The sequence below is a fragment of the Ammospiza caudacuta genome, chromosome 1 (assembly GCF_027887145.1).
Source record: "Ammospiza caudacuta isolate bAmmCau1 chromosome 1, bAmmCau1.pri, whole genome shotgun sequence".
Lineage (NCBI taxonomy): Eukaryota > Metazoa > Chordata > Aves > Passeriformes > Passerellidae > Ammospiza > Ammospiza caudacuta.
Genome location: NC_080593.1, coordinates 70,675,047 through 70,701,054, shown reverse-complemented (window position 1 = coordinate 70,701,054; position 26,008 = coordinate 70,675,047). Strand labels below are relative to the sequence as shown.

Here is a 26,008-nt window from a genome sequence, read left to right as displayed (position 1 = left end):
GGTAGCAGGATGTGGCTGAAACCCCCCTCACCTCTCCCCAACATAAACAGTGAGCTCTAGAAGAGCTGGTCACCATCCAAGTTCTTTTGTTTTGATTTCTCTTTGGACTCAAGACTTGCCATGCTCAATTAAAACCAGGGGTAAATCAATTAGCATTACATGAACTTTAGCAGAGATGAGAATGAGCAATGATACCCTAGCTGCAGTATCTATGTCCTCAAGGTGAGAGTCACTGCAGGGCAGAAAACTCCCTGCCACGCCAGCTTATACTAAGAGCAGCAGGGACTTCTCAGGCAGGTTCAAGAAGTCCCCAGCAGATTATCACAGGGGTAGTTTGCATACAGGGATTTTGTTCTGAAGGCCCACTGTGAGGAATTCATTTCAACCCTTGAGGCACCAGGCTTCAAATCTCTTTCAAATATTTTGTTTTGTTAATGGCTGCAGTTGGCACTAAAAAAAAAAAAAAAGTGGAGCCAAACACAAAGATTTACAAAAACAGTGGCTAGAATAAACTGCGACTGAATTAGGCCCAGACTCACTAAGGAATTCCTGAAGTTTAAGGCCACAAATCAAGAGTGTTTACATACTGAGACTCCTACAAACACACACAAAAAGCAGGGTGAAATGAAGTGCTATTGTGTTTTCTTAACGGATTAGACCCCACATTTGTGTAATACTCATCAGAGATCAGAATCAGAGTTTTCAGCAAATTTTAAAGTAGGCATCATGGGATTTCTGAGGTTTTGTGATTTACTTTTAAAAAATACTTACAAATTCTGTGAGGGTGAGTCGGCAGCAGGAATACACAGATACTTCATTCCCTGTGTAAAGAAGCAAAAAGGTATAAGAAGAAAAGATTCAAGTTAAACACAGTCATCCATCACAGCACAAGTCCTGCTCTAGACTGGTGGAATATTCATGATTTTGAGGAAGCAACACCATCATTTAGACAGAGATCATCTCTATACAGTCAGATTTAAAAAGACTTGCTTTCACATTGCTATGGCACCAGCATATAGCTTAGTCATGCTTCTCCCAAGGCTCAATAGTGAGCTTCTAAAAAAAAGAGCATCTTTACTAAAAAGATCTAAACTTCTTTCTAAAAACACAATTGTTCTTACATTTCTAGGAAAATGAAGCTGCATCTTCTCCTGCCCTTCCCTTTCTCTGAACAGACGTTACAGCCTCTAATTGTGATATGCAGTTTCTTTTAAACTCACACAATCATTTTTCTTTACCCAGCTGATAAACCAAACAAAATTTATTTCAAAAAAGAAACATGTTTGTTGTATAGATGTTGTTTTTTCATTTTTGGACACCTTCAAGAAGGACAACCATAAAACTTGTACTTTTCATCCACAAAATTAGCCTCTCTTTCTTAGTCAGCTATCATAATAAATTAGCAGATCAAGTAGGGAAGTTAGATAACCATTTCTGAGGCATTAAAAATGTTCCTGGATATATTTAAAACAACACATCTACAATCCTACACTACTGCTTTGCATTGTCAACGTTCATTTCAACTGTCATTTTATTTGCAGAAATTTTTCTGCTCCTATGACTGTTATGAAATGGAATAATTCTCAAAGCACATTTAGGTGACTTCTCAAATAGGACTTCCAGAATATAATCGGCAGCTCAGACACACAAAAACTACATTATTCATGGGAACTCTATTGAATTATCTCAGATGCTGAGTTATGAATTCTTCACATGCACTTGTAAAAACAACAACTCAAGGAAAAGGGCCATTACAAAATACACCTAAATCTATCCTTTTTAAATGATGCACACTCCTGTATTACTCCAGTAATAATCCCACATGTTCAACACCACACATAGAAAGTCAGATATTTATGTACAAGAGATCCTTTGCCAACAAGGTGGAACACAATCTGCACCTACCAGGCATTTTATTTGCCAGCTGGGGAAAGAAGAGGAATTTTCATTGCTTAAGTGTGTGGCTACCTGAGGCAGCATCATCTACACCCTCTTTGTTTCGCTGGCTCAGAAAGCCCTCCATATTTCCCCTATATACACTTTGTTCCTTCACTTGCCATTGCACAAAGAGCCTTTTTAAAAGAGATCCAGACCCCAGCACCATGACACACCTCTGCAAGGTGCACAGACTTCACCAGTATGTCAGAGAGATTGTGGGAAACAATCAGAAACAGTCAGAAACATTGTGGGAAACCTGGAGGGCTCCACAGCCAAAAGTTGATCCAAAACAACTTGTATAGACACATTCATTTAGAAAGAAAGCGTAGCAGCAATACTTATATTGATAGGCTGCTGAGCCAAGGATAATTAATTATATTGACAGATTAATTACGATAATAAGCATTTGTATGACACATCTGAGAGCTTTATGTTGGACACTAGTATCATTTCAATTGAGTCACTCCAGTAGAATGAGGGCTTGAGACCCGAAAGTAAATTTACACGCTATTCTTTCCCCATCACCTCTAGCAACTCCATACCATTGAAAATTTGAAAATTGAGGGCAGGAGATGGGTTAGCTCTGGAGTGCAGTACATGCCAGAAGGTTCTCTCCTCCAGCACACACTGACGCAAGTTGTTCCGCAGATTTCAGAGGCCATGGTACATGCTGAGTGCTTTTCACAGGCTGAGTGCAGAGGGGCTTTCAGATTGTGCTCACTCTAAAAGCAGAAGTAGCACCCAACACAAATTTAAGACCCGCAGTGTTCCTTTTTTTGTCATGGCTGGTTAGTTCCAACTACTGCAAGCAAGCATGAAACCAGCCTATGAGAAACTACACATGGTCCCAATGGCTCATCCAAAGCCTGATCCTGGACATCTTCTGCACTTACAACTTCCAGTGAAGCCCACAGCACACTTTTCATTACTGGGCTTGCAAATGCTCAGCATCAGCCTGTTAGCTTTATTAATACATCTTCTCAGAAAGGAGATGGTTTAAGTTACTGGAATTTGGTATTTTGACTGATGTATATCACCTGTGTTTTTGGAAGGCTGTGGTGATGGACTCCTCCCTGTGAGGAAATAATCACACACTCAACTCAAAAATAGTTAGAGGTGGGATTTCAAAAGTACTGTGCAGTGACCTAACCCATCTCCCACAAAAATCAACATTGAAACTCTCAGCAACTTCGAGCCAAACACTGTTTGGCCAGAGTTGGTAACTCCTGAGGATCCCACCCTACCATCTAGTTTTGCTTCTCTTGGTTGAAATAATAATTATAATAATAGGATCAAATACCATTCATCATAATTGGATACTTGAAATACAACATCACCACAAGATTGTATGAGGCAGGTATTCATACATGAGACTCGGGATTTTTTGTGTAGATATTCTTACGTTGATTGCTGGAATTAAGATTTTCCTCACACATACTGTACAGACTTTCTTTTTTTTAAACATATCAGCAATAGGAAGACACAATTGCTGAACCCTGCTGTTTGTGACTCTTTTTGGAAAAAAACTACCCAGGGTCATAATATTTGTGTATCTGTGCCCCAAGACACTAGCGTCTTACCTGTGCACATAGCCTGCAGGTACTGTCAAAGAAGGTCCCCAAAGGGACCTTTCAAGCAGAACAGTTTATGCCAAGCAAACAAACAGCTAACTACAACATTTAATATAGGGTACTAGCATGCAAGAAAGACAGAAACACCACTATTTTCTTACTTAGCAGTTTGTTTGCCATTCTCAAACTGCAAAGCATAAAATGTTAGGTGGCAACAATCATTGGAACAGTGACTACAACAGAGTAGCTAAATCAAAGACTGTTAAAACCAGCTTCTTGTGAAAATTTCAACAGGCTCCAAATTAGTCTCTAGTCAGCAGTTTCATTAAATAAACCTCAATCCAGTTGCAGATGCAATATCCTAGTTGAACCAAAATCACATACTAATAAAGATGGAAAGACAAATACAAATTTTACACCAACCATATGGAAGTCTTTATTTACCTCTTTTTAAATTAAGAACACTTTGTTCCCTAAGAATTAAAATTCTGTAAAATTATTCAGTGAAGGAAGGACAGAACAACTCAAAACAGGCATTGTGCCAACTTCACCTACATACACTAAATTAGGAGCTACAGAGCAGCTCATTTCAAAACATGGTTTTTATTCGAAACAAAGGAAAAAGCTTGCAAAGCCTAAAAACTGATGAAAAGAGAAACATCATTTAAAATCCTATACAAAGTAATACATCCCCTTTATTTATTGCATATTCTTGCATATATATTCTTATTCAAAAATTTCTTCAGCTGACAACTATGTCAGTCATGTTTTATCTCTCCAAACACGCTTTTCCTCAGAGTACCCAATTAAAATCTATTGCTCCAGCCTTTTTAATTACACAGAATCTATGTATATTATTAGGTAATATAACATCCCAAACATATGGAATGGGTACAGACCCAAGCTCCTAGGGCAATGAGATGCTGAACACAGCATTTTTCTGCTCATCTCAATTCACTACTGCTTTCCACTTCTTACTTTGAAATCACTACACACTTTCCTTTCTTCATCAATCACCTTTACCACCAAACACCGCTACCTTCCAACACACACATACGCGCACACACACCAGACTTTTTGCTTATCACTTACATGGCGATCCTAACTGATGCCCCCATCAAATAAAAGCAGTGCTTCCATTTCTTTTGGTTATTTAATCAGTTATCATTGTCCCAAAAAACACCAGTAAAATAAAATATAATTTACTTTTCTGTTTTCTGTTTCAGCAGAGTAACCACCAAAACTAGATTTCTCTCGCAGGCCCTGAAACTGAGTGCTGCAGTTAAACCGATACAGTGAGAGCTAACAAAACTATGGCAAGTATTCAGATTTCAAGATTGTCAAAGTTGAAACAAGGGAGAGTAAAGTAAAATTTCTAAAATTCACTGTTGTTTGAGAAACAACAACACTTTCATCACTGATTCTGGAATTAATAAGCCAGTTCTGCTGCAGTGAAGATCAAGGGATTAAACCAGATTTCAGGTGCATACATATATATGCCGAAGCTTTACACTACAGTCAATAACATATTAATGGAATTCTGTCAATATTCAAACTTCTAATTATTTTAGAGGTTGATTTACTAAGGTTGGAAACTGAACAGTTTTGTCACATTTGGAAAAGTCAGTAAGACTAAAGAACAAGACTCTCCCAACATCTTTAGTTTTTCAAAGGATAATTACATCTTTGCTATTAAAACCAGTATTTCATTCAGTGCTCAGGAACACAACAGTCTAGTATAGGGAAAACTCTCTTTCTATTCTACTTAAACAGAATCTCATTTTTAAAACTCCAACTTCATTTTAACAAAACTTGTAAAAACTGGCATTTGGGGTTTTCTGGAAGAACTTGTAGAATTTTGCAGTAGCAGAATGACACTCTAAGTGCCAAGTGTCAGCTAATGGATCAATGACTGAAAACAGGACCTTTGCAGAGCACACACAAATTCAATTATACAATATCAAGAATTGTACAATATCAAGAATGATTTCGGCTCTGAACAGGATAAAGTGCAAAAAGTACTGCAACACAAATGCAGCACCTATGGAGAAGGCTGCTACTTTGCAAAGATCGAAGATATTCTGAAGTCATTGAGAATAAAAATCAGTTTGATTACATCTTAACTATACTAATATAAGCTTTATATGTGAAAGGAAACTGTCCAGTGATTCTTATATAAAATGAACACTCACAAAACAGCTTGCACAAGAATAAGAAGGACAAAAAAATGCTACTCATTATTTCATGTTCAGTGGGTTTTCCAGTAATGTTTTTACAGATGTTTTTCAGAATATCATCTTTGCCACGGCTGTACATACATTTCTGAGCTTCTAGTTAGCATTGGAAGCCTGAGTCTAGACTGTCAGATTTTAAAAGTTGAGGAGTTTTTTTTGAGGGAAAGAACCTCAAATTACAAAATTTCTGCTCCCCAAGGGCAAAGAGTAGGGGGAAGGGTCCGTAAAAAAAAAGTTTAAAAAGAGCAGAATTGTATTTTTGGCATTAAACTCCTCTATTTAAATTTATGTAAAGATATCATCAACGATTTCCAAGAATTTTTTTTTTAAACATAAAACCCTAAACTTATATTTGTGAACCAAGATGCAAATAGAAAACCTCCAGCACCTGGCAAGTTCTTTCAGGTTAGTCAAAAACCATGTGTTAATTTGAGTCGTCACATCAACAGATGAGGACAGGAGGACTTATTTTTGTTTAGGGGCATTTCAGCAAAAAAGCTAAAGTGGGAAACAGCCAGCACAAAGCTTCCTCAAGCCAAACCAATGAGAGTTTATAAAGGGTTTAGTCCAGTAATGTACCAAACTGAACCTGCTAAACTGAAAACCGTTCAACCGTTTGTTTGTCCTTTCAGTTACTTTCTGTAGCAATCACCATTAGTGCTGATTTTATTAATGACTCATAGAAAATACATTTGTGTTTCAGCCTAGGATAACCACTAATTGACTTGAGCAAATAACACACTCAGGTATGGCTTTGAAAAATATTATAAACAAAATTGCGATTACATGAACAATGTGAACAGCAGCAAATGGGATGCCTCTGCAATAGAATTCATACGTTTCATTCTTGCTATCAGGAATAAAACAATGTCAGAGTTTTTTACAATGCTGGTTCATAGTTTTCTAAGGAAGTAGGCTCAGTGACACTTCTGAAAAGCTACCTAAGGCTGGAATGTGCCAATCACAAATAGAAAGTGTCCTGTTAAAACCCTCCTTCCCCATCTCTCTTCTCTAAAATTAAAAGAGGCAAATTTTGAAAATTTAAGGATTTTTTTTTAATTGCACAGAGCTGTGGTTATTGTTTCTAATTCTAATCCCGAATTCTCGTTCTAACCTGTCTCATGAAAGAATGCAGAGTGGGAGAAAACACTAATGACTTTGTATTAAATTGTGGCTTATCTCCTTCAGGACACACCAAGAGTATTTACAGGTCTTCAGCTGAGAGGAAGGACTTTTATTAGTCTGCCTAGACTATAAAATTTATTCAAGCTCCCAGGCATGTCAGGGCATATCTGAGCACTAGCAATCACACTTATCCCTGAACCCTCAAGGGGGTCCCTGAGTGCTGAAATAAAAGAATATACCAACTGCCTCTTTCTTTAAGGGAATGCTGGAACATGATCACTACACCTCTGGAATAAGCTCACTTGACTTTTTACAAGGCATACAGTGACAGAACAAAGGGCAATGGGCTCAATCTGAGAGACAGGAGGTTTAGATTAGATACTAGAAATAAATTCTTTACTCTGATGGTGATGAGACACTAGAGCAGGTTACCTAGAGAAGCTGTGGATTCACCATCCCTAGAAACGTTTAAGGCCAGATTGGATGGTTTAGTGGAAAGTGTTCCTGCCCATCCGTGGCAGGGGGGTTGGAACTAGATGATCTTTAAAGTCCCTTTCAACCCAAACCATTCTATGATTCTGTGATTAGAAGCGTGGGTTAACACATTCCACATTGTGTCCTCTGCAGAGGCAGGTCAGAGCACTTGTCCTGTTCTGGATAACACTATAACCAAGCAGTCAGAAACACCAGACATCTACAGGTCTCAACATCCCTCATGCAAAGAGCTCACCACTGAAAGCTCCAAGCAGTCTTCATCCTCTCCTCCCTGCCACCTGCCATGGCAGGAATGTGCCTCCCTTGACACATCATGTGTGATGAGCAAGTCAAACTGTGAACTAATTTAGCACATCACCAGAGCAGCCTCTGCCAGGGGGACCCCATCATGAAGGCCTGGTCTGACACACTTTAAAAGCTGCTTTGTGCAAGTCTGCTGGTGGCTTCTTAGTGGGCTACTGGGGTAATATTTGAAAAATTAGTCAGAGCTGCCAACTTCACAAGCAGAATCAATGCCCCAGACAGGGCATTACTTCAAACTAGAATCCCCTGGTGCTGCTACACCTGAAAGAAAAACGGTAGCTGTTTTGCTCAGCATGGTCTGAAACATCTCATGAGGGGAAACCTTTACCATGAAAAGACAGTGAAACATCACAGAGGAAAGCTAAGGGGTTTTGCTAGAAGAAGTGCTTGTACACTTTCTCTTGAAGTTAACACAATGGCTGAAAACCAACAGCTTCTAACACTGGTGATATATGAGTGCTACAGATGGAAATGCAACAGTCCAACTTGACAAAATTATTAATTTGTAGAGCTGGTCTTTATACAACAGCCATGACCTTGCTATATGATATTAGCACCTCTGATTTTGAAGGCTGTCTTGCCATCTCCCTCTTTAACAGTTCCTGTAAATGTTTGGGTTGGATCTCAATGACAACAGAGCCTATACATGTTGCCCAGTGATACCCAGCAGGGCCTTCAATTGTCATGTCATCAAGACGCAATTTTCATAAATGAAAGGCCTTTTACAGTTCAAGACTTCTGCATGCTATCCAATATTGCAATACAGTTTTAACAGATTGGCTGTTTTCACTTCCTGAGCAGTATCTCTCCAGAATAAACATATGTTGATGTTTTGTGTTTTGTTTAAAAAAAATAAAATTACAGCTGATTGGTTTCCCAGTATTTCCCTTTTTAGTTACTTCATGTTAAGCAGTGATATGTCTTTGAGTCCAGACAAATGCTTTCTGGACTAGAATCTGTGTGAGGACAGGCCTCAGAGAGTGAAGGATGAACAGATTAAGGGCAGCCCTGCCAAGAAGGACTTGGGGGTGCTGGTGGATGAAAAGCTCAACACAGCCCAGCACATGGACCTGCTGGACAGAGTCCACAGGAGGGCTACTGAGATGTTTAAAGGGATGGAGCACCCCTCCTAGAAGAAAAGGCTGAGAGAATTGAGATTGTTCAGCCTGGTAAAGATAAAGCTTTGGGGTATCCTAATTATGGCCTTCTAGTCCACGAAGGGAGCCTATAAGAAAAATGGAGAGGGACTTTTTACAAGAGCATGTAGTCATAGGACAAGGGAAAATTACTTAAAACTGAAAGACAATAGGTTTAGATTAGATTATAGGAAGAAATTCTTTACTGTGAGGGTGAGACACTGGAACAGGCTTTTCAGGGAAGCTGTGGGTGCCCCATCCCTGTAAGTGTTCACGGCCAGGCTGGATGGGGCTCTGAGCAATCTGGTGTAGTGGAAGGTGTCCCTGTCCAAAGCAGGCGGTTGGAATGAGATGGTCTCTAAATTCCCTTCTAATCCAAGCCATTCTCTGAATCTATGACTACAAAACAAATCACTAAAGCAGCTTTCAGCACTTCCAAAGTTATCAGCTGGGGAAACTAGGGGCATAACACAGGATTCTTTTTCCTTTTTTTCAAGAGTAATTCCTTTTATACGTACACATAAAAATATTAACTCAATCTAGAAAGTGCAGCCATGAGAGAAAGAAGTTTCCCCAAACTTTTAATAGAATGAGAGAATCAGAAAACTTAAGGGAGATAAGGCCAAATTTATCATATTAAGTGCTTACTGCAGATATTATAGGTTTCTACAGTCAGAACCTAAATAGCTGCAAAAATGCAATCCACAAACTGTGCTTAACAGATTACCTGCACTGTACCAGAGCTGCCAGTTCAGTTCTTCTAAAACAGCTGACTTTGCTTTCTTAAAAAAACACACGTATAGTCTAAAGATCATGGGTAAACATGCAAGATTATCAAGCTCAGCTAAAACTGCATTAAGACTTACAACATTCAGCCAGGCTTGAAAAATATGAAGCAAGATTCCATATCTTAATGCAAACTGGTATGAATCCATTATCTATACCAGGTCTTCAGGCTATGACCATTGATCTTATAAACATTTCTCAGTTTTTCATAGGTGTTCATTTAGCTCCTCACTATCTTCCAAAGGTCTGAATTTAGCAGCCAGTTGTACACTTTATTTTTAATTCATAATCTTGATTCAGCACTTCCTCTTGTGATTTCCCCAGTTGCAAGCTTCTCATCCTTAATACCTTATGAAACAGGTATACCACAGCATTCAGCAGTGATTAATCTGGTGCAGAGAAGTTATACATCTTCTCCACATCATCCTCATTTTTCCACAACTTCTATTCCTCACACTTACTGGTTCTGTTCCAGTTACAGCATCTTTTCGTTGTCTGTATTCTATTAATGCATTTAACTGTTTACTCAGGGAGTATGAAAGATTTTTCTAAAAGATCATCACAGAGCTTTTTAACTGTTGTGCCCTTTCAGTTCCCTTTCAGACTAAGTTTTTGAAACCCTATTTCTATTAGAATAAAAATTTTACAATTTGAAAGGAAAAAAGTATTTAAAATTCTTTATAAGACAACCTGTCTGAGAAGTTCTTTATTTCCAAAGACACATTTCATTTAAGTTGTGCAGGCTGCATAAACTGATAGACTGGACAAAAGAGATTTAAAAATCATAGATTGTGCCAAGTTGGAAGAGACCAATCAGGATCATTCAGTTCACCTCCCTGCACAAGACACCCCAAGAATTACACCATATTCCCTGAGAGTGTTGTCCAAACAATTCTTGAACTCTGACAGGTTTGTTACTGTGCCCACTTCCCTGGGGATCCTGTTCCAGTGCCCAACTACCCTCTGGGTGAAAAACTTTTTTCCTGAAAACCAACCTAAACCTACCCTGACCCAGCTTCATGCTGTTTCCTTAAGTCCTGGTCATGAGAGTGAAGAGATCAGTACTTATCCCTCCACTTCCCCTCCTGAGGATGCTGAAGACCACAATGAGGTCACCCCTGAGTCTCCTCTTCTCCAGGCTGAACAGAACAAGTGACCTCAGCTGTTCCTGATAAGGCTTTCCCTCAAGGCCCTTCACCATCCTCATGGCCCTTCTTTAGACACTCTCCAATAGCTCAATGTCTTTTCTATATTGTGCTGCTCAAAACCCCACATAGTAGTTCAGCCAGCAACCAGCTTTTCTCTGCCTTCCCCATCCCTCCACCCACCCACCCACCCACCCTATCAACACTTATTTAGGTAATCAAATTCAGGAAAAAAGAGGGGAAAACCACTGCTCTGGAGACAGCATGTAGCAGATTAAGACAATATTGTTAATGGCATCAGAATACAAAGGAAAAACAGATAACTGTCCTCTTAGGGTGCTCTGGATAACTGCAGAATGAGGGGGAAAAGATCAACTACTGAAAATAAAAACCAAACAAATATTCTGAAGCCACAGAAAACAAAGAAAGAAAACTGACGTGCATACAGAGGCAGCACACATGCAAAAAGCTAATCTTAATGCAGTTCCTCATTAACTGAGGGAACAACTGAGAGCTTCTGTGGCAGGGGACAGTACAGGCATGCCCACATGAACTCTTGTTGATTTAAAACCTACATTACTGTGATCATTATGATGTCTACCAGATGAGTGCAGCATTAAAGCTTCCTGTGACATAGCAGGAGTCAATCTGACAATGATAATGCTATAAATAAATTAATGCCAAAGGACTCCACAATCACAGGCGACTGGTAATGGGATTCATACATTTACTAGATCAAACCCCTGGTGCAGGTCAAGAGCAGCAGCAAGATTACTGGCAACTGACAAATGTGTGGTGGACTGTGAGAAAGAAGCTGCTGGTTTCAGTCCATTTCCTGACTGATGGACAGGTGTCTGCAATGCTCACAACAGTCACCACAACTGGCACCTCAAAATGTCTCAGACAGACCGAGCACTGTGAAATGCTCCGGCTCTAAAATGCAAAGCGTAAAGACTGCTACAACCCAGCCTCACCTGAATCCACTTCCACACAAAAAAGGAGCATATGAGAAAACCCACCTTTACCTCTGAAAATATATTCCAGCAATAACCCACACACTCAAAGCCTTGCTTCCTTCCAGTCTGAATCTGAGACACGTTATTTGCCAGCCACAATGACATACAATCCTGATATGGACTTTCCACACAGAAATGGGACCCACAGAATGCCTATCCATCCCTGCCTCTCTTTGGGGATGACATCTCCCTGGGACAGGGTCTGAGCCCCTGTTTGACAGGAACAACTCAGCACTCCTCCCTCTCCCAGGCCTCACACTGTCCTCCTTCCTGCTTTGCAAACAGCAGCCACTGCCCAGTGCAGCATAGGAAGCATTCTTCCTTCTACCAGCATTTAAACTCATGGTTGTGGGGAGGAATGATAAGAGAATGAGTAAGAATGCTTGTAAATTCAGCTTCTTGGACATGACTGTCCACCACAGCCTACATTTTCCAGAATGAGATACAGCTGTTTTCAAGCTGCTGTACAATCCACATGAACAGTCTATTTAGTTTGGGCCCATATTCATCTCCATATAAACCCCAGAAGACAGTTAAACACCTGGAAAATCCAGAGACAAACACCTCAGTGGACTGCAACCATATTCTCCTGTTAAGATTAACAAGATTTACCTTTACATACCTTAATTTGAGCAACTGGAACAAAAATTTTTGTCATTTGCAAATGTGCTGAGGGTGTACTCGATCCCTCTATGTCATTGATGAAGATATTAAACAGCAGTGGTTCCAGTACAGACCCCTGAGGGCCACCACTCATGACTGGTTTCCATCTGGACATTGAGCTATTGACCCTCTGGATGCGACCATAAAAGCAATTCCTCATCCACCAGACAGTCCAGCCATCACATTCACCTCTCCAATTTAGAGAAGGATGTTGCAGGGTACTATATCAAAGGCCTTACAGAAGTCTAGACACAAGACAACTTGTTGGATGGATCCTACAGGCCACTGCCAGACATGCTATTATCTAAAGCAGACTTGGAGACATATTTCCCCATCTACCTTTCAGCGTCTCATATTCTGAATAGAAATTTTAAAACCTAAACTAATGGATAAATAGAATAGAAAAAGCAGGTGGCAAGAAAACTAATTATTCTCCTCTGTTCACGGCTCTTATGTGGATTTATAAAACATCTGTGAGTGTCCCATGGGCAGTCATCCAAAGGGCTCTGAAAGAAACAACTTGATTCACCAAGGCTGCTGCCCCTGTGCATCTGAGGGAGCACACGTGGTGCTGCTGGACACTGCTCTCACTCATTACATCTGAAATAACAAACCTGGTTCTATATGGCATGCACACCTTTCTCTTGGACATGCTACCTTCTACCCATAGGGTTTTCCATAAGATAGATATTTGTATCACAGGAGATATAAACATGCATCTTTAAACTACAAAATTCTCACCAAACTGCCTAATATCCTGTGTAATAATGGTACACTTTGTTGGAAAAATAGCCTTAGAATGCTCTCTGAATATATTTCAAAGTCAGTTTTATTAGAGGAAAAACTTATTTGAAACATTTTATGCAAAAGAACTAAAGAATATGGAATATAGCAAGATAGTTCAGGCCAGATTTTGGCAATTTTTTTCCATTGTAAATCACTTGAAGTCTTACAAACAATTCTGTATCTTCACTTAATGCAAGCTAGCCACGTCTAAAGGTGTAAGAAATCTTAGAATTCAACCACTTTTATACCTACTTTTTCCTGTTATTCCAGTTTGAAAGTACTCATGACTTCCTAAACTTTGATTATGAGCCACCATGAATCAGACATCCATAAGGGTTTGTAAACGGTGATTGAGATAATGTCCAAAAGCAAATTTCTATAAGAAAACTTTTTTTAAAGTATATCTCAGTAGGCACATGTAACCTAACTAATATAATACGTTATTGTGAAACTCTTCAATCATTTTCTAATAGCTTACTAACTTAGAAGGAACTGAAGCAACCTATACCCAAAACCTAAGTCACACAGGAAAGCATACTTTTTAAAAGGTACTGTGAGCATTTCAAACAACCAGGTAAAAACAGTCTGTAACATCACAGAGAGGGACAATGCCTCGAGTTACTGCAGTAGAAAACAGTTTTACAATCCATAGCACGTTGGTGTTCATCGCATAGACTGATGCTTGTTTCCATTTCTTGAGTATTGCATTTTTGACTATGAATGACAAAGAGAGATTAGGCATTCGCATTCTCTATCCACAAGACCCACTGTGTATAGAATCAGTACTTCTGATAAACCACTTTAAGTGCTCCACTCAGATGTATTATTGCATCAAAACAGGGATGAAACTTCAAAATCTGACAAGCAAGATGTGGTTAATTTGTGACTTCTGAGAGCTAAAGCATGCATCCATATTCTTTGTTCCATACAGGGTCAGACAAGACCAAATACTCTTTGATAACATGCTACAAATACAGTACTGGCTTTTCAATGTCTAAAAACACTTACCTTCCTTAGCATGCACAGAAAGCTTGGTCTAATGAATTATTTGTAGAATTTCCTACAGGTTCCTACATCTCCTACAGGACTAGGGAATTCTGGAGATAAAATATTCTTAGCTAAAGACAAAGGCAACTACTGCAGAAGCAAAGGCAGCTTTTGACAGGTGATCAGCATTCACATAAATGCATACACATGAAACACGGAATCTCAAGGAAAAGATATTTCCTCATCACTGCAATTGCATGTTTAGAAGTCTGAATAACATCAGATGATTTCTGAACAAAAAGTAACCACTTTCCACAAGTGAAATTTGGGGAGAAAGCTGGTGAGGGATACAATTAGGGAAAACATTTCTATCTGATTTCAGTGGACATGAGAACAATCCCCAAGCACAATGTGGACACACAAGCTGTAAACAAACCCACCTAAAACCTGGCACAGATGTAAATAACAAAGGAAGTAACCAAACCTAGCAAAAGTTTTCTAGGCTCTTGTTCCTAAACAGAAGCATTCAGTCACAATTACGGCAGTAAGACCATGACTGATGGTGTAGTCAAAATTAGCTCAGCTCCCAAAGAAATGGAATTTGAAATCCTTACACTACTTTAGGAACTGGGGAGGAGTTTTAAAAGAACTATACTGTATGCAGAGAAAATCGAAGGCACAGTTGGAAGCAGGGGTAATTAAAGCAAGTCCATCCTCAAGCAGTTATATTGTTCATGTGTTTGTTCATGTGCCACTGTTACTTTTGAGACACTGCTGTGAACCAGATTGGGAACAGAGCTGGGTAAACATAATCCTTCATGACTTTGTGGTGGTAACTAGAGGAAGAAATGGTGCCCTGGTTACATTTAAACCACAAAAGCTCCCAGTTCTATTTACCATGCAGTCTCACAAACAGATGCATCACCACAAGCAAGGAGGTGGTGTGTGGGCTGCCAAAACTACCACCACCACCACCACCAGAAGCACTGGCCTGAGGCTGCAGCTGATCCGTACCATGGAGTTGATCTGTCTTCCTAGTTTTCTAATCATGATAAAACAAAACAAAATTCCATTCATTTTAAAGACCAGCACCCTAGAGGCAACATGGCATCTCCTTTACTCAGCACAAAAGTTTATCTCTTCAACTAAAAGCACTCTTGAAATTCAGTCTGTTTCAGACTTAACAAGCATCAGGCACAACACAAGTCAAATGGACAGTGTAACAAAGCTAACAGCTAAAGCACATTTATAAATCTGCTTCAGCACATTTATAAATTCAAGGTCAACCCAGAGTTCACCATTACCTTGATACTGGTGTTGACTGTGACTGCTGGGGACACCTCTCATTTGGCTTACCTATTGAATTGCCTGGGAGAAGTGGAAATTCTGTAGTTTAAGAACTGAAATCGCTGGAGATATTTTGCATGAAGAAAAAGAAAAGCGGAGATTCCCAGCAGCATATGAGGGCTAACACCAACTACTGCCTTACCCATGATTTTGCCACATTTCATGAGAAGTGGAATGCAGGGAAGGAATGAACAAATTTTAGAGGATAATAGTTCCTGACATAAATCAAATAGCCAGATTTTAAGATGTAGCAAAGCCCAGGCAGACTCTCCTCCAAGGTAAGCTGATGTAAAGAAGAAATCATAGCATTCCAACAAGAGAGACCTGTATCCTGCTCCCAGCTCCTTCTCTGCTCAAGATAACACAGTAAATATGGGTCTTCAGATGAGTTTCCCTTCAGTAAAATGGGAATAATACTTTATGTAAAGTTTTGGAGACTACAGATGCCCTGCTATTTTAGATCTATTATGTGAGGATCACTGGTTCCTCCTACACTCCAAGCCTAAATAAGGCAATTTGACATAGAAAAGGACTGCAAACCCATCTGCCAAAAAGACTTAAGGAAAGGGCCCAAGTACACAGAAGGGTTAGTACTGGGGAAGGAATGTTGTTTATGTGATGCTTAAACTCCACACAGAAGGAAACTTACCTGTACTATTAAATTAATAACATAATCCCATTATTGTGTTATACAGATTGACAGTGTAGTTCTCTTCCCTTGTCAGTTACATTTCTTGTTGTTATAACAGCAGCAACAACAAAACCTGTGGCTGGATCTCAAAACTACAGCTTTCAAGAAAATCAGTCTCAAAACATCAATTGCACAGAAAAAAAAATTAATCCAAAGATGACTATGACAGTCAACTGCAAAGGAATGATTTACTGTGGAGTCCCCCACAACTCTTACCTCAAGCATAGGGCGGGCACTGTCATGGATTGAAAGAATGTGCGTAATGTTATTCTTACTCAATTGCTCTACATCTCGGGCATCTGTGACAGAGGGAAAAAAGGAAGATAATTTTTTTAATCTCTTGAAATAGCATTCCCATTGTGCATGTTGAAAAGTTACTTATTGTTGATACATTTCCTTTTGAAGCAGCATAAAGTCAGGCAAAACCTCAAATGCAGCTGTTCTAGAACATAATCATCAGAGTGGGTAACGGGAAGACACCCTTCTAACTCCAAAACAAATTATATACTATATAAAGACCAAGCTTAAGTGACTCAGGAATGTGTTCTCAAGTCAGAAGTTTCATGTATTTTGCATCTGAAATGTAAGTCTGTGCATGCCTGTGTGCAGGTGATGGCCATCTGAACGTGCACTCGGAGCTGTACAAGAAATATCTGACCTCCTCTCTACCCACAAATCCCCCTTCAGGGAATACATTTTCACTTGGGAAACAGACCCTGTGATATCCAGGTCTGAGAAGGGAAGCCAACCATACCACTTGAATTGAGGTCTCTGCAGACAAGCCATGACAATAACAAGATTCTTACTTTCTGTGAACCAGCAGAGAAAAATGTGCATTCAGCCAATACAAATGATAATTTTAAGTCTAAAGAGAGACAGGTGATAAATACAACAAATGTATAAAAAAGCAAAATGCTACAGCAAGGAAATGCAGTTGTGAAAAGGTGGTTCCTAGACCTGTAACCAAGGGGTTTCAGACATTCAAAACTGGAAAGAAAACTGAGGTGACTGAAAATTTGATGCTAGATACGGCAACACCATGGGCTTGATTCTATGAGAAAAAAGGGTAAAATAGACTATCTGTCATCAGTGAGCAACTTTCCCCATATCAAACTATCAGCAAGTCAAAAAACAACCTGAAAGAACCACCAATACAGGTCAAAGTTAGCTTGTGCCCATCTACTTTTGACCTTTTTGCTAGAGAATGGCACAGCACACCATGGTAAGTACAGCAGTGGTTTTGTGATGGGAACACCTGCCTTCGAAACCTGCCCATACAATCTTTTCACATTAGCCTGGTTGCACACAAAAAGAGAGCACTGACCACAAAGGTTTCTAAGCGGCTCTCTCTAGGTACAAAAATAATAGCATCACCTGTACGTTCTTTATGTACAGGCAAGAGTTCAATTAGCATCTCTTGGGTCGTCTTATCCACCTACTATAAAGTTTCAATTCTCTACATCACAAAGAAGAGCTGGACATTTAATTATACTGCCCCATAGACAAGATTCAAGAGAGCACAGTAACAAGCAATGAAATTTAAACCTAATCCAATTATGCAAGCTTCTCTACAGCTAATAAAATGAAGAAAATAGTTAAAACTGCAAGGATTTTATTCACTACTGCTCAAGCCTGCATGACCAACACAGATGCCTAATCCTTCAGGAGAGAATTAACACAAATTCTATCTGAAACAGAATTAAAGCCTAGCTTCACAGAACAAATAAAATTTCCTAAAAATCTCAGAGAAAACATTTCAAAGAAGAAATGCTAATGCTCGCCAGGCAACATCCTCCAATCCACCTGACCTTCAGATTTTTTAACAGTTTGTAGGACAGTCTCAATTCCTTAGGGAATGCCTAAGCAGTCAAGGATTTGGAAACCCAGAAACCAGCCTAAGTGCCCCTAAAAATCAGTTTTCTGTCTTACAAAGACTAAGGGCAGACTTCAGAGCCTGCTGGCTGGAATTCATGGTGTTAAGGTACACCTAGCACAATGAGACCCCAATCTCTAATTATCAGTATGATCTATGTGGTAAGAAATGTCTTGCCACACAAGGCAAACTGCTTTAAAAGAAGATATGATCCAAATTAAATGCTGACCGCTTTGAATTAGTTTGAAAGGCCTAATGGACATAGTACAACTCAAAAAGACTGAAATACCTTAGTTCTTCAGTTAACAGAGACTTGGGCTAAAGGAATCTCAGCAAATCAAAACTACACACTGAGATTTCAGATATTCCTAGAAACAAGCTGGAAATAGCCATCCCAGACATACATCACCAGGTAGCCAACAAGTCCTTAATATATTTGGGAAATAAGCATTCAATTCACTAAAGTAGAGGAGAAAAAGCTTCCCAGCTACTTCTGGATCTAAACTTCAAACAGTTTACAAAGGGGAAATTCCCCTGGTTCCCCAGCACCTGCCTTAAGTCTCTACAGATACTACAGATAAGGCTATTTAAACAGCAGTACAAATAAGATATCCTGTCACTCACAGTCTTATACCATAAATAACAAAAAAAAAAAAATTTACAAGTTATGTAAAGAACCACCAAAAACCAAAAGAACCACCACCACCACAGCAATTCTAACTTCTTTGCTGTAGCACAATGCTGTACAAGCACATGCAAGCTCACATTTTGAAATCACAGTGTGAAACACCCCATTTTCAAATGTTATGATTAATCCTACCTACCAGAGCCCCCTCCTGTGCATACTCTAAAGGGTGCCTCAAATGCAGTAACACAACAGCTTACCTAACATTCTGTGTCATACAGCAAAATGCTTCTCAGCTAATGCAGATGTGGACTTTTGAGCTAAGCCTTTGGGAAATTCTCTCTCTTTACACAAAATGACACAATTCACACTGGGGAAGTCTTCCTCTCTCCCTCCCACATTTAGCCTTTTTCCCTCAGTTTCATACTGTGACTCCAAGCTTGACCTCTACTCACGCAGAGAGCTACAAACACTTATATACAAAACCAATGCCAAAGTCATCAAAATGGGACTGGGGCCTCAGAATTTGTCTCCCTCCAGTTCTGGGAAGCCTTACTGTGTGCTGGGGAGAAAATCACCTAGTGCAGTGTGCTTCCATCCCAGTCAGCAAAAGAGACACAGCTCCAACCACTGCAGTTAAGGCACATCAATGACTGAAAAACTCCAGTACTACAGTGGTGAAGTCTCAAATGTACCTACAACCATCCTCTCTTTCTTCAGTATTTTAGTGCCTCCACAGAAATGCAAGGTGAGGGATAAGGACTGCCTCTTAGACAAAGCAAGTCAGCCCAGCATGTACAGCAGTATTAAGTCTCAATCTGCAGATGTGTAGAGACAATTTCATCAACATCACATCTTTTTGTTTTTATTATATAAAGCAAAATTTTGTCTGCACTTTCTCTTCTGCTTTGGAGAGAGCTAGATAGAGAGACAGCCACCTAAAGAAGAACATCCTCTGTAGTGGTTCAGAGCACTAAGAGCTATTACTGGGAATAGTTTCCCATCAGGAGAGCTTTGTTCCTGAATCCAATTATGTGCAGTTACAGACACACACACAAACTGTGTACATGAACAAAACCTCAACCTCTCCTGTCTCCACTTCACACTTTGTTCTAAAATATATTTTGTCCCATCCTCTTAGAAGGGCCTTTTTGGGGAACAAGAAAGGTGGGGAAATAGGTGAGTACTCTGTTTCAGGGAATACCAATAGTCTTTCTTCAAAAGGTGAAGCTGAAAAAGTAAATGGTACCTCCATCCTCTCCTGTTTTCAGTATCTAATATAAAGCCTTAGGAAACGTAACTTAAAAAAAATTAGTAAGCAGATGAGAACAGGAATTAACTGACTTTAGAAACACAGCAGAACTACTTGGTGGGCATTGTCTTTTTATACACTTAGTAATGGGAAGGGCAGAAACTTCCCCAAGACTCTCCAGACCATCTACAGCAACACTGGACTCTTTGGGGAAATTAAACCTCATATTGTGGCTTTCCCCTTCAAATTAAAAAGCCCCCAAATATTCCATGGAAAAAACCTTGAATGATTACAAACAAGGAAGGACACAAGCTCTTTAATATTCAAGGTAGAAACACTCTTGATTCTCTGGTTTCTGCTACTGCCACACCTCTTGGCTTGGAAGCAAGCTGAACATCCACGAAGAATCTCTCATCAGAAGAAACAGATTTTGTTTTCCATTTGTGCAGAGAACCAGGCTGTCCTGTCAATCCCTTAAGGAACAAAGCAACCATTTTTGTTGTGAGCACAGGTGACTTTCAAGGGCCATCGGGTCTCCAGTGCAGAAGACAAGTGGACATGCAGTCTCACAATAAATTCTTTGTCTTTTGAGAGGACCGCATTTCATCTGTAAGGTACAAATGAAACAAAACAAATCTTCTCCAAAACCAGAGGCAGAAAGAGGAGTTAATTTCCTCTTTCTTTTCCCTCATTTTTCTCTCTTAGCCTGCTACTCTGCCATTTGCAAAGAAATAACTACTCCTTCACTTTCAAAGAAAAATCTCAAGTGCCGTTTCCTTCTGGGCTTTCAGACCAGACTCAGTCTTGTATTTTATATGGACATCTATGGTTCTTCTTGAATTTTCCTGCCCTCTAGCTGTGAAATCTCAAATATAAGCTCTCAAGAGCATACCACACTTTTCATGTGCTACTGATGAGCTGAGTCATGCTTATAGAGCCTGTGAGATAAAAAGCACTTGAACACATGCCAAAATCTGTGCTTATTCAGGAAAGGTTTTCAGAGACATACTCAAGCTCTGTCAGCTTAGGGGGATTTCAGGAGACACTTCAGTGCTTTTCATAATCAGCACTACACGTAACTTTCTACCCTAAAGATCCTTAAGGTGATTATTAAAGCCCCTCTCAAGTGTATGTGCTTAGAGGTTTATGAAGCACCAAACAAAGCAGAAGCAGCAAGCTCAGCTCCTGAAGTGAGCCACAGGTTCATATCACAAGCTGTTTCTGGGCCTCAGTTTATCTCCCAGTCAAATGCAGAATTTGCACTGCTCTGTCATAGGCTGTATTTAAATTTACTAGGCCTAAAAGCAGAAATATAGCTGAATGGTGAATAATAATTTCCCAATCAGAGCAATTCCTGAATGCCTTCTTCAGACAACAGCCCTCCAGAATTAGTGTTTAACATCTCAAACATCCTACTTTCACTCAGCAGAGAGGCACCCATCTAGAAGAACTGTGCCTTTTCCCAGCCTGCCAGGGTTCCCAGAGGTCTCCCATGCAGCAGCAAGACAGGAGTGTGAGTAGGATGGTACTTGGATTGAGCTCTGGAAACCGTGCACGCCCAGGCTCCCTGAGGAGCCACTATCCTCTGGAGACTATCCTCCAGAGGGCAGATCAGAGCGATTTACAGACATTCCCCTGACTCAACTTCAGGAGAGGCTGCCTCCTCTCCACCCCAGCTCAGGGACTCAGACAGTGCTTCGAATTCTCAGCCCTGTTTCTGGGCGAGATGCACAACACCAGGGATTCAGTGTTTCCTCCTCTTACTGACAAGATGCAACTTTGTTCAATTTCAAGCTATCAATCTTAGGCTCAAAAACCGGAGACTGATCAAAAATGCATTACAGGAAATAATTTTGTAAATCTCTGCCTTTATGAGTAGCTAGTAATTTCCTAGTAATTAGTAATTTCCTAATTACTAGTAGCTAGTAATGAGTAGCTATCCTGCCCAAATCAGGATACTCTGACCAGTCCCAACTGCACATGCTGCTGAGTATTTCTCAGTCAGTGATCCCCTTCGTGGCAGCCTCAATGCTCACTAGTCACTTTTTAAAAAAGTCTCACAAATCAGAACATGCCCCAAGAACATCAGGATCAAACACCTCCAGAAAAACACTGGTAATTAACCAACAACCTGTTCCTAAATGGGATGACTTCACTGCACAGAGAGCTTGCTGCAATTACTCCTATGCAGTGAGGCAAGGGGAAGTTGAGGGACAAGGAATGCAGAAAACAGTAAGAATTGTAAAAGGACGCTCTCCTATTAGTGAAGTACTGCAAGACCTAGCTTTCCCTCTCCAAGTATGGTAGCCTATCTGAGATTATAACAGGTACTTGTGAGGGGAGAATGTAATGATTACATGCAATCTGAGCAAAGGTCATAGCAGTAAATAAACTGACATTTTTGTTTGTGTTTTTAATTAATTTTAAAAACAGGCTCCATAAAACAAGCACTAGGGTTAAAGTCAACTCATCTTTCCTCTCTTTTCTGAAGGTAAGCAGAGGCATTACACCTTCTGCTTCTTTTTCAGCGAGGTTCCCAGAGACACTTCCCAGCCACAGCACCTCCACCTGCACACCTCTGCTCTCCACGTGGGTATGACCTGCCCTACAATGCCAGGGCCACTCCCAAGGTACACGGGGAGGGACAGGGCCACAAGCCTGGCGTGGGCAGAGATGCTGACTCACTCTGCAACCCTGGCCAAGTCCCCTGCTCTGAAAACAGAGCTGCACCAGCAAACAGATGCTCCTGCTGAGTTTCACTCCCCTGCGCAAGGGCTTAGCAGTGGGATGGCCATGGTGAGCGGGACTGATTGGGAGCCACGTTACCAGGGCCTGCCCACCCTGCCTGAAACCTGAAGGACTCCACAGTCCAACATCTTGCCAATTCCACCCCTTGCCTGAATTACTTCAGGAAGAGAAAAAGAGAACAAAAAGAGGAAGTAACATGGCTGCGACCAAGTTAGTTAATTTTGTCATCAGACCATGCAGTGGTCCATCCAAAGGGCTTTCAAAACTATCCTCTTGGCCTTATTTTATTTTTTTTTCCTATATTTTTCTTTTTTCTCCTTTCATTATCAGCATGAAATCACCTCTATCTTCTTATTTTCCTTACCATGGCATGATTAACTCCCTCACACAGTAGCCATTGTACTTGTGTTTATGGTGAGGCAAAAGGCAGCTTTTAACCTCACATGTACCTCCAGGCTGCCTTCTAAACTTATCAGCTCCATGTCCCAAGGGGCAGCAAGCACTGGATCCACAGTATGGGTCAGCAGATCCAGAAGTAGGTAAATCAGGCAAAAACCACTGAACTCACAGGTTTTCAGATGGGGAGGCATGGAAGGAAGAGTGGGCACGAGGCAGAGAGAAGGTGGAGCACCATCTAAATCCAGTGTAGATGTTGCCAGCCTTAACAGTCTGGGTGTGGTATCACACAGCCCAGGAAGGACAGGAGACCTATTGCAGGAGCCCCTGTGAGCCCTGCTTTGCTGGTTTACCCAGGCATAAGAAATATGGGGTCTACATCTACCAAAAACACTGAACATGCACAACTGGTTTACTTCTGAGTAGGGAGTGTCAGCCAGAACTGCTGCTAAGAGAGTGTTTTGAGAACAGGTCATTTATTTGGATGTCTGCATAAAGTTTCCTGTGATTTCTAAATGTGTCTGGTTTTCTGCACACAAAAAATAAACCTCATGCATGAAAGAAAAAAAAATCCATAGAAACTTACATCTGCAACAGAGACAGTGTGAGTATCAGTGGTCAGGCTGCAAGCAGCAGACATATCAGTCTCACAAGCGGTGACAACAGCACTCTTTAGCAGTTGTTATAAATAACCAAAATAATGAAAGCAATGAGCAGGTATAGTAAGCCTTTACTTATAAGGAGGACCTGCAATAAGTCTTACAAAGAATCTGCCTGGCTCACAGGCTTGCTTGCCAAACACAGAAATCGTTGCTCCAAGGAGATGGTAATCATTTTACTTTTCTCAAAGTACTTGCAGCACAGCACACAGAGGAGAGAGCAAACGAGTTCTTCTTTAAGTGCCACCAGGTGAATCCAGACATGAAGCAAGATGGGGTTAAAAAGCTACAGAGATGCCAGAGAATTCTGAGTGCCTGCAAAACACTTTAGGACCCCTGCTAAGTAATCCTAGAGATAATAATAAAACTAATCTTACCTTTAAAGTTGCCAATGAACAAGCCAGGCAGAATCTGTGAGAAAGAAATATAGTATCAAATATAGATATCTTGTGGTAAGACAATTTGACAAAGTTCAATTTGCATACAGGATGGAACATACTACTTTAGCAGACTATTGTGAAATGCAATCTAAAACATGCTGACAACTTTTGCAACCTTCTCAGACCAGATAGCTCTAGGCATCCTGTGCTTTGACAGCATTCCTTGGCAGAAGGGGGTAGTTAATCGTGGGTATTCTTTCACTTAAGGAGGCTCTCCAAGGACAGCAAATGTAGTTTACAAATTACGAAGCAGCCTCACAACACAGCTCTCCCCTGCCCCCCGCAGCAGGGTAACAGCTACCCTCATGGAACTAATGATGAAACTTCACACAGCAAAGGTGATTTGCCTAAAGTTGCTAAGGAAGCTGGACAAAGCCCTGCAAAATGACATCCTTCGAGGCTTTTGAAGTGCAAAGCCATGCAAGTCAGGGCTGCAGCACTGTGGAGCTCTTAGAGGAAATCACTGCAAACAGTGACTTGTGTGCTCACATAGCAAGGGAACTGCCAAAAGTCTGTGAAATGCATGTTTCTCCCACAGATCTACCCCTTCAGCCCACACCCTCAGATGCCTGCACAGGTGTCAGTTACAGGACATTCTTTAACTGCACTTCAGTCTCCTTCCCTAACATGTACCAGGTACTTGGGGAGTATCAAGGTCTGCCCAAGGACCAGCAGGTGCTTGAGGGCACGTGCACGCACAGACACAGAGGCAGGTGACACTGTAGTGCTACCCCTGCTACCCTCTCATAACCCTCCCAGACTTGGGAACAGCAGTACAGGCATCAAAAACCACCAGGCACACCGAACTGCTGGCCAAGATTTTTGTTCTCTGCCACCTGAAGTCTCTGACCCACACCCACATCCTTTGAGGAGATCAGAACTGTGGTGGTGAAACCATACAATCCATTTTTCTTCAGCCCACGTACAGCATACCACCAATACAGATACATCAGCACTGACTTCCTATAGCCTTAGCAACACCCCAGTGTCACCACAACAGCAGCAACAACCTCTCAGGCACAGCCACTTAAAAGGAAAACTCCACCCATTTAGGAAAGTCATGAAGGACTTTTCATCAGGGATCATTGCCACAGACTTGGTTTCACTGCAACCCTCCTGCGGAAAGGTGAGCCAGGTCACCATGCACAGGTTAGCAGGGCCAGCAGAAGAGGCTGTAAAACAGCTTCTGACCTGCCCTAACTTCACAGCTTTCATCTGGTCAAAGCATCACGTCTGCTGTTTTTTATCGAGCCTTGCGGGAAACAGAAAGCTGCAGCATCTCTTGCAATCCTTGCAGCTTTGGTTTGCGCAAACATTCCTCCCTTTAGGCTTTGCTGGGTGATCACTCTGCCTGCTCTGTCTCTGTGTCACACCAGCTCTAAACACAGGGCTCAATTCCCCACCCCAATACAAAAAGACAGCTTCTCCAGGACCCTTGCTGTACCTGATTGCTTGTAGAACCTTGCTTGAAAATTAAGGGCTGATTGACAGCACTGGTTCATCAAGAAAACGGTTCTTTAGTAGGGGCACCTGTACATCTGTACATTTTGCAAAAAGAAGCTGAGATAGCTTTCTCCCTTTTCCTTCCCTCTTCATTTGTACAAATTCAACATTCTTACAAAGAGAGCAAAAATGCCCAGGCCAGTTTCCAATGCCAGCCTATGGTGTAGGGTAAAGAAGCTTTCCAACATCCTGCTGTCCCCTTCCATGTGTGCAAGATTCATGGTTTCAAGGGACAATTCAGTATTTCAAGCACTCTTGATGACATTTGCTAGAAGAAGCCTGTACCTGT

At 40.8% G+C, this 26,008-nt stretch overlaps 1 protein-coding gene across 3 annotated transcripts in view; it reads right to left on the bottom strand.

The window, feature by feature from the left end:
* DUSP22 (dual specificity phosphatase 22) overlaps window positions 1-26,008 on the bottom strand; it is a 43,202-nt gene that overhangs the window by 12,942 nt on the left and 4,252 nt on the right. For 2 of the 3 annotated variants that reach the window (XM_058800345.1, XM_058800337.1), the window contains exons 2-4: window positions 24,154-24,187; window positions 16,440-16,522; window positions 772-821 (exon numbers count right to left, since the gene is read on the bottom strand). In XM_058800345.1, coding sequence (XP_058656328.1) covers window positions 772-821; window positions 16,440-16,522; window positions 24,154-24,187 — 167 coding nt within the window. Of the gene's footprint in view, window positions 1-771; window positions 822-16,439; window positions 16,523-20,343; window positions 20,434-24,153; window positions 24,188-26,008 lie in introns of those variants that run through there. The other variant, XM_058800328.1, reaches the window with a different exon arrangement.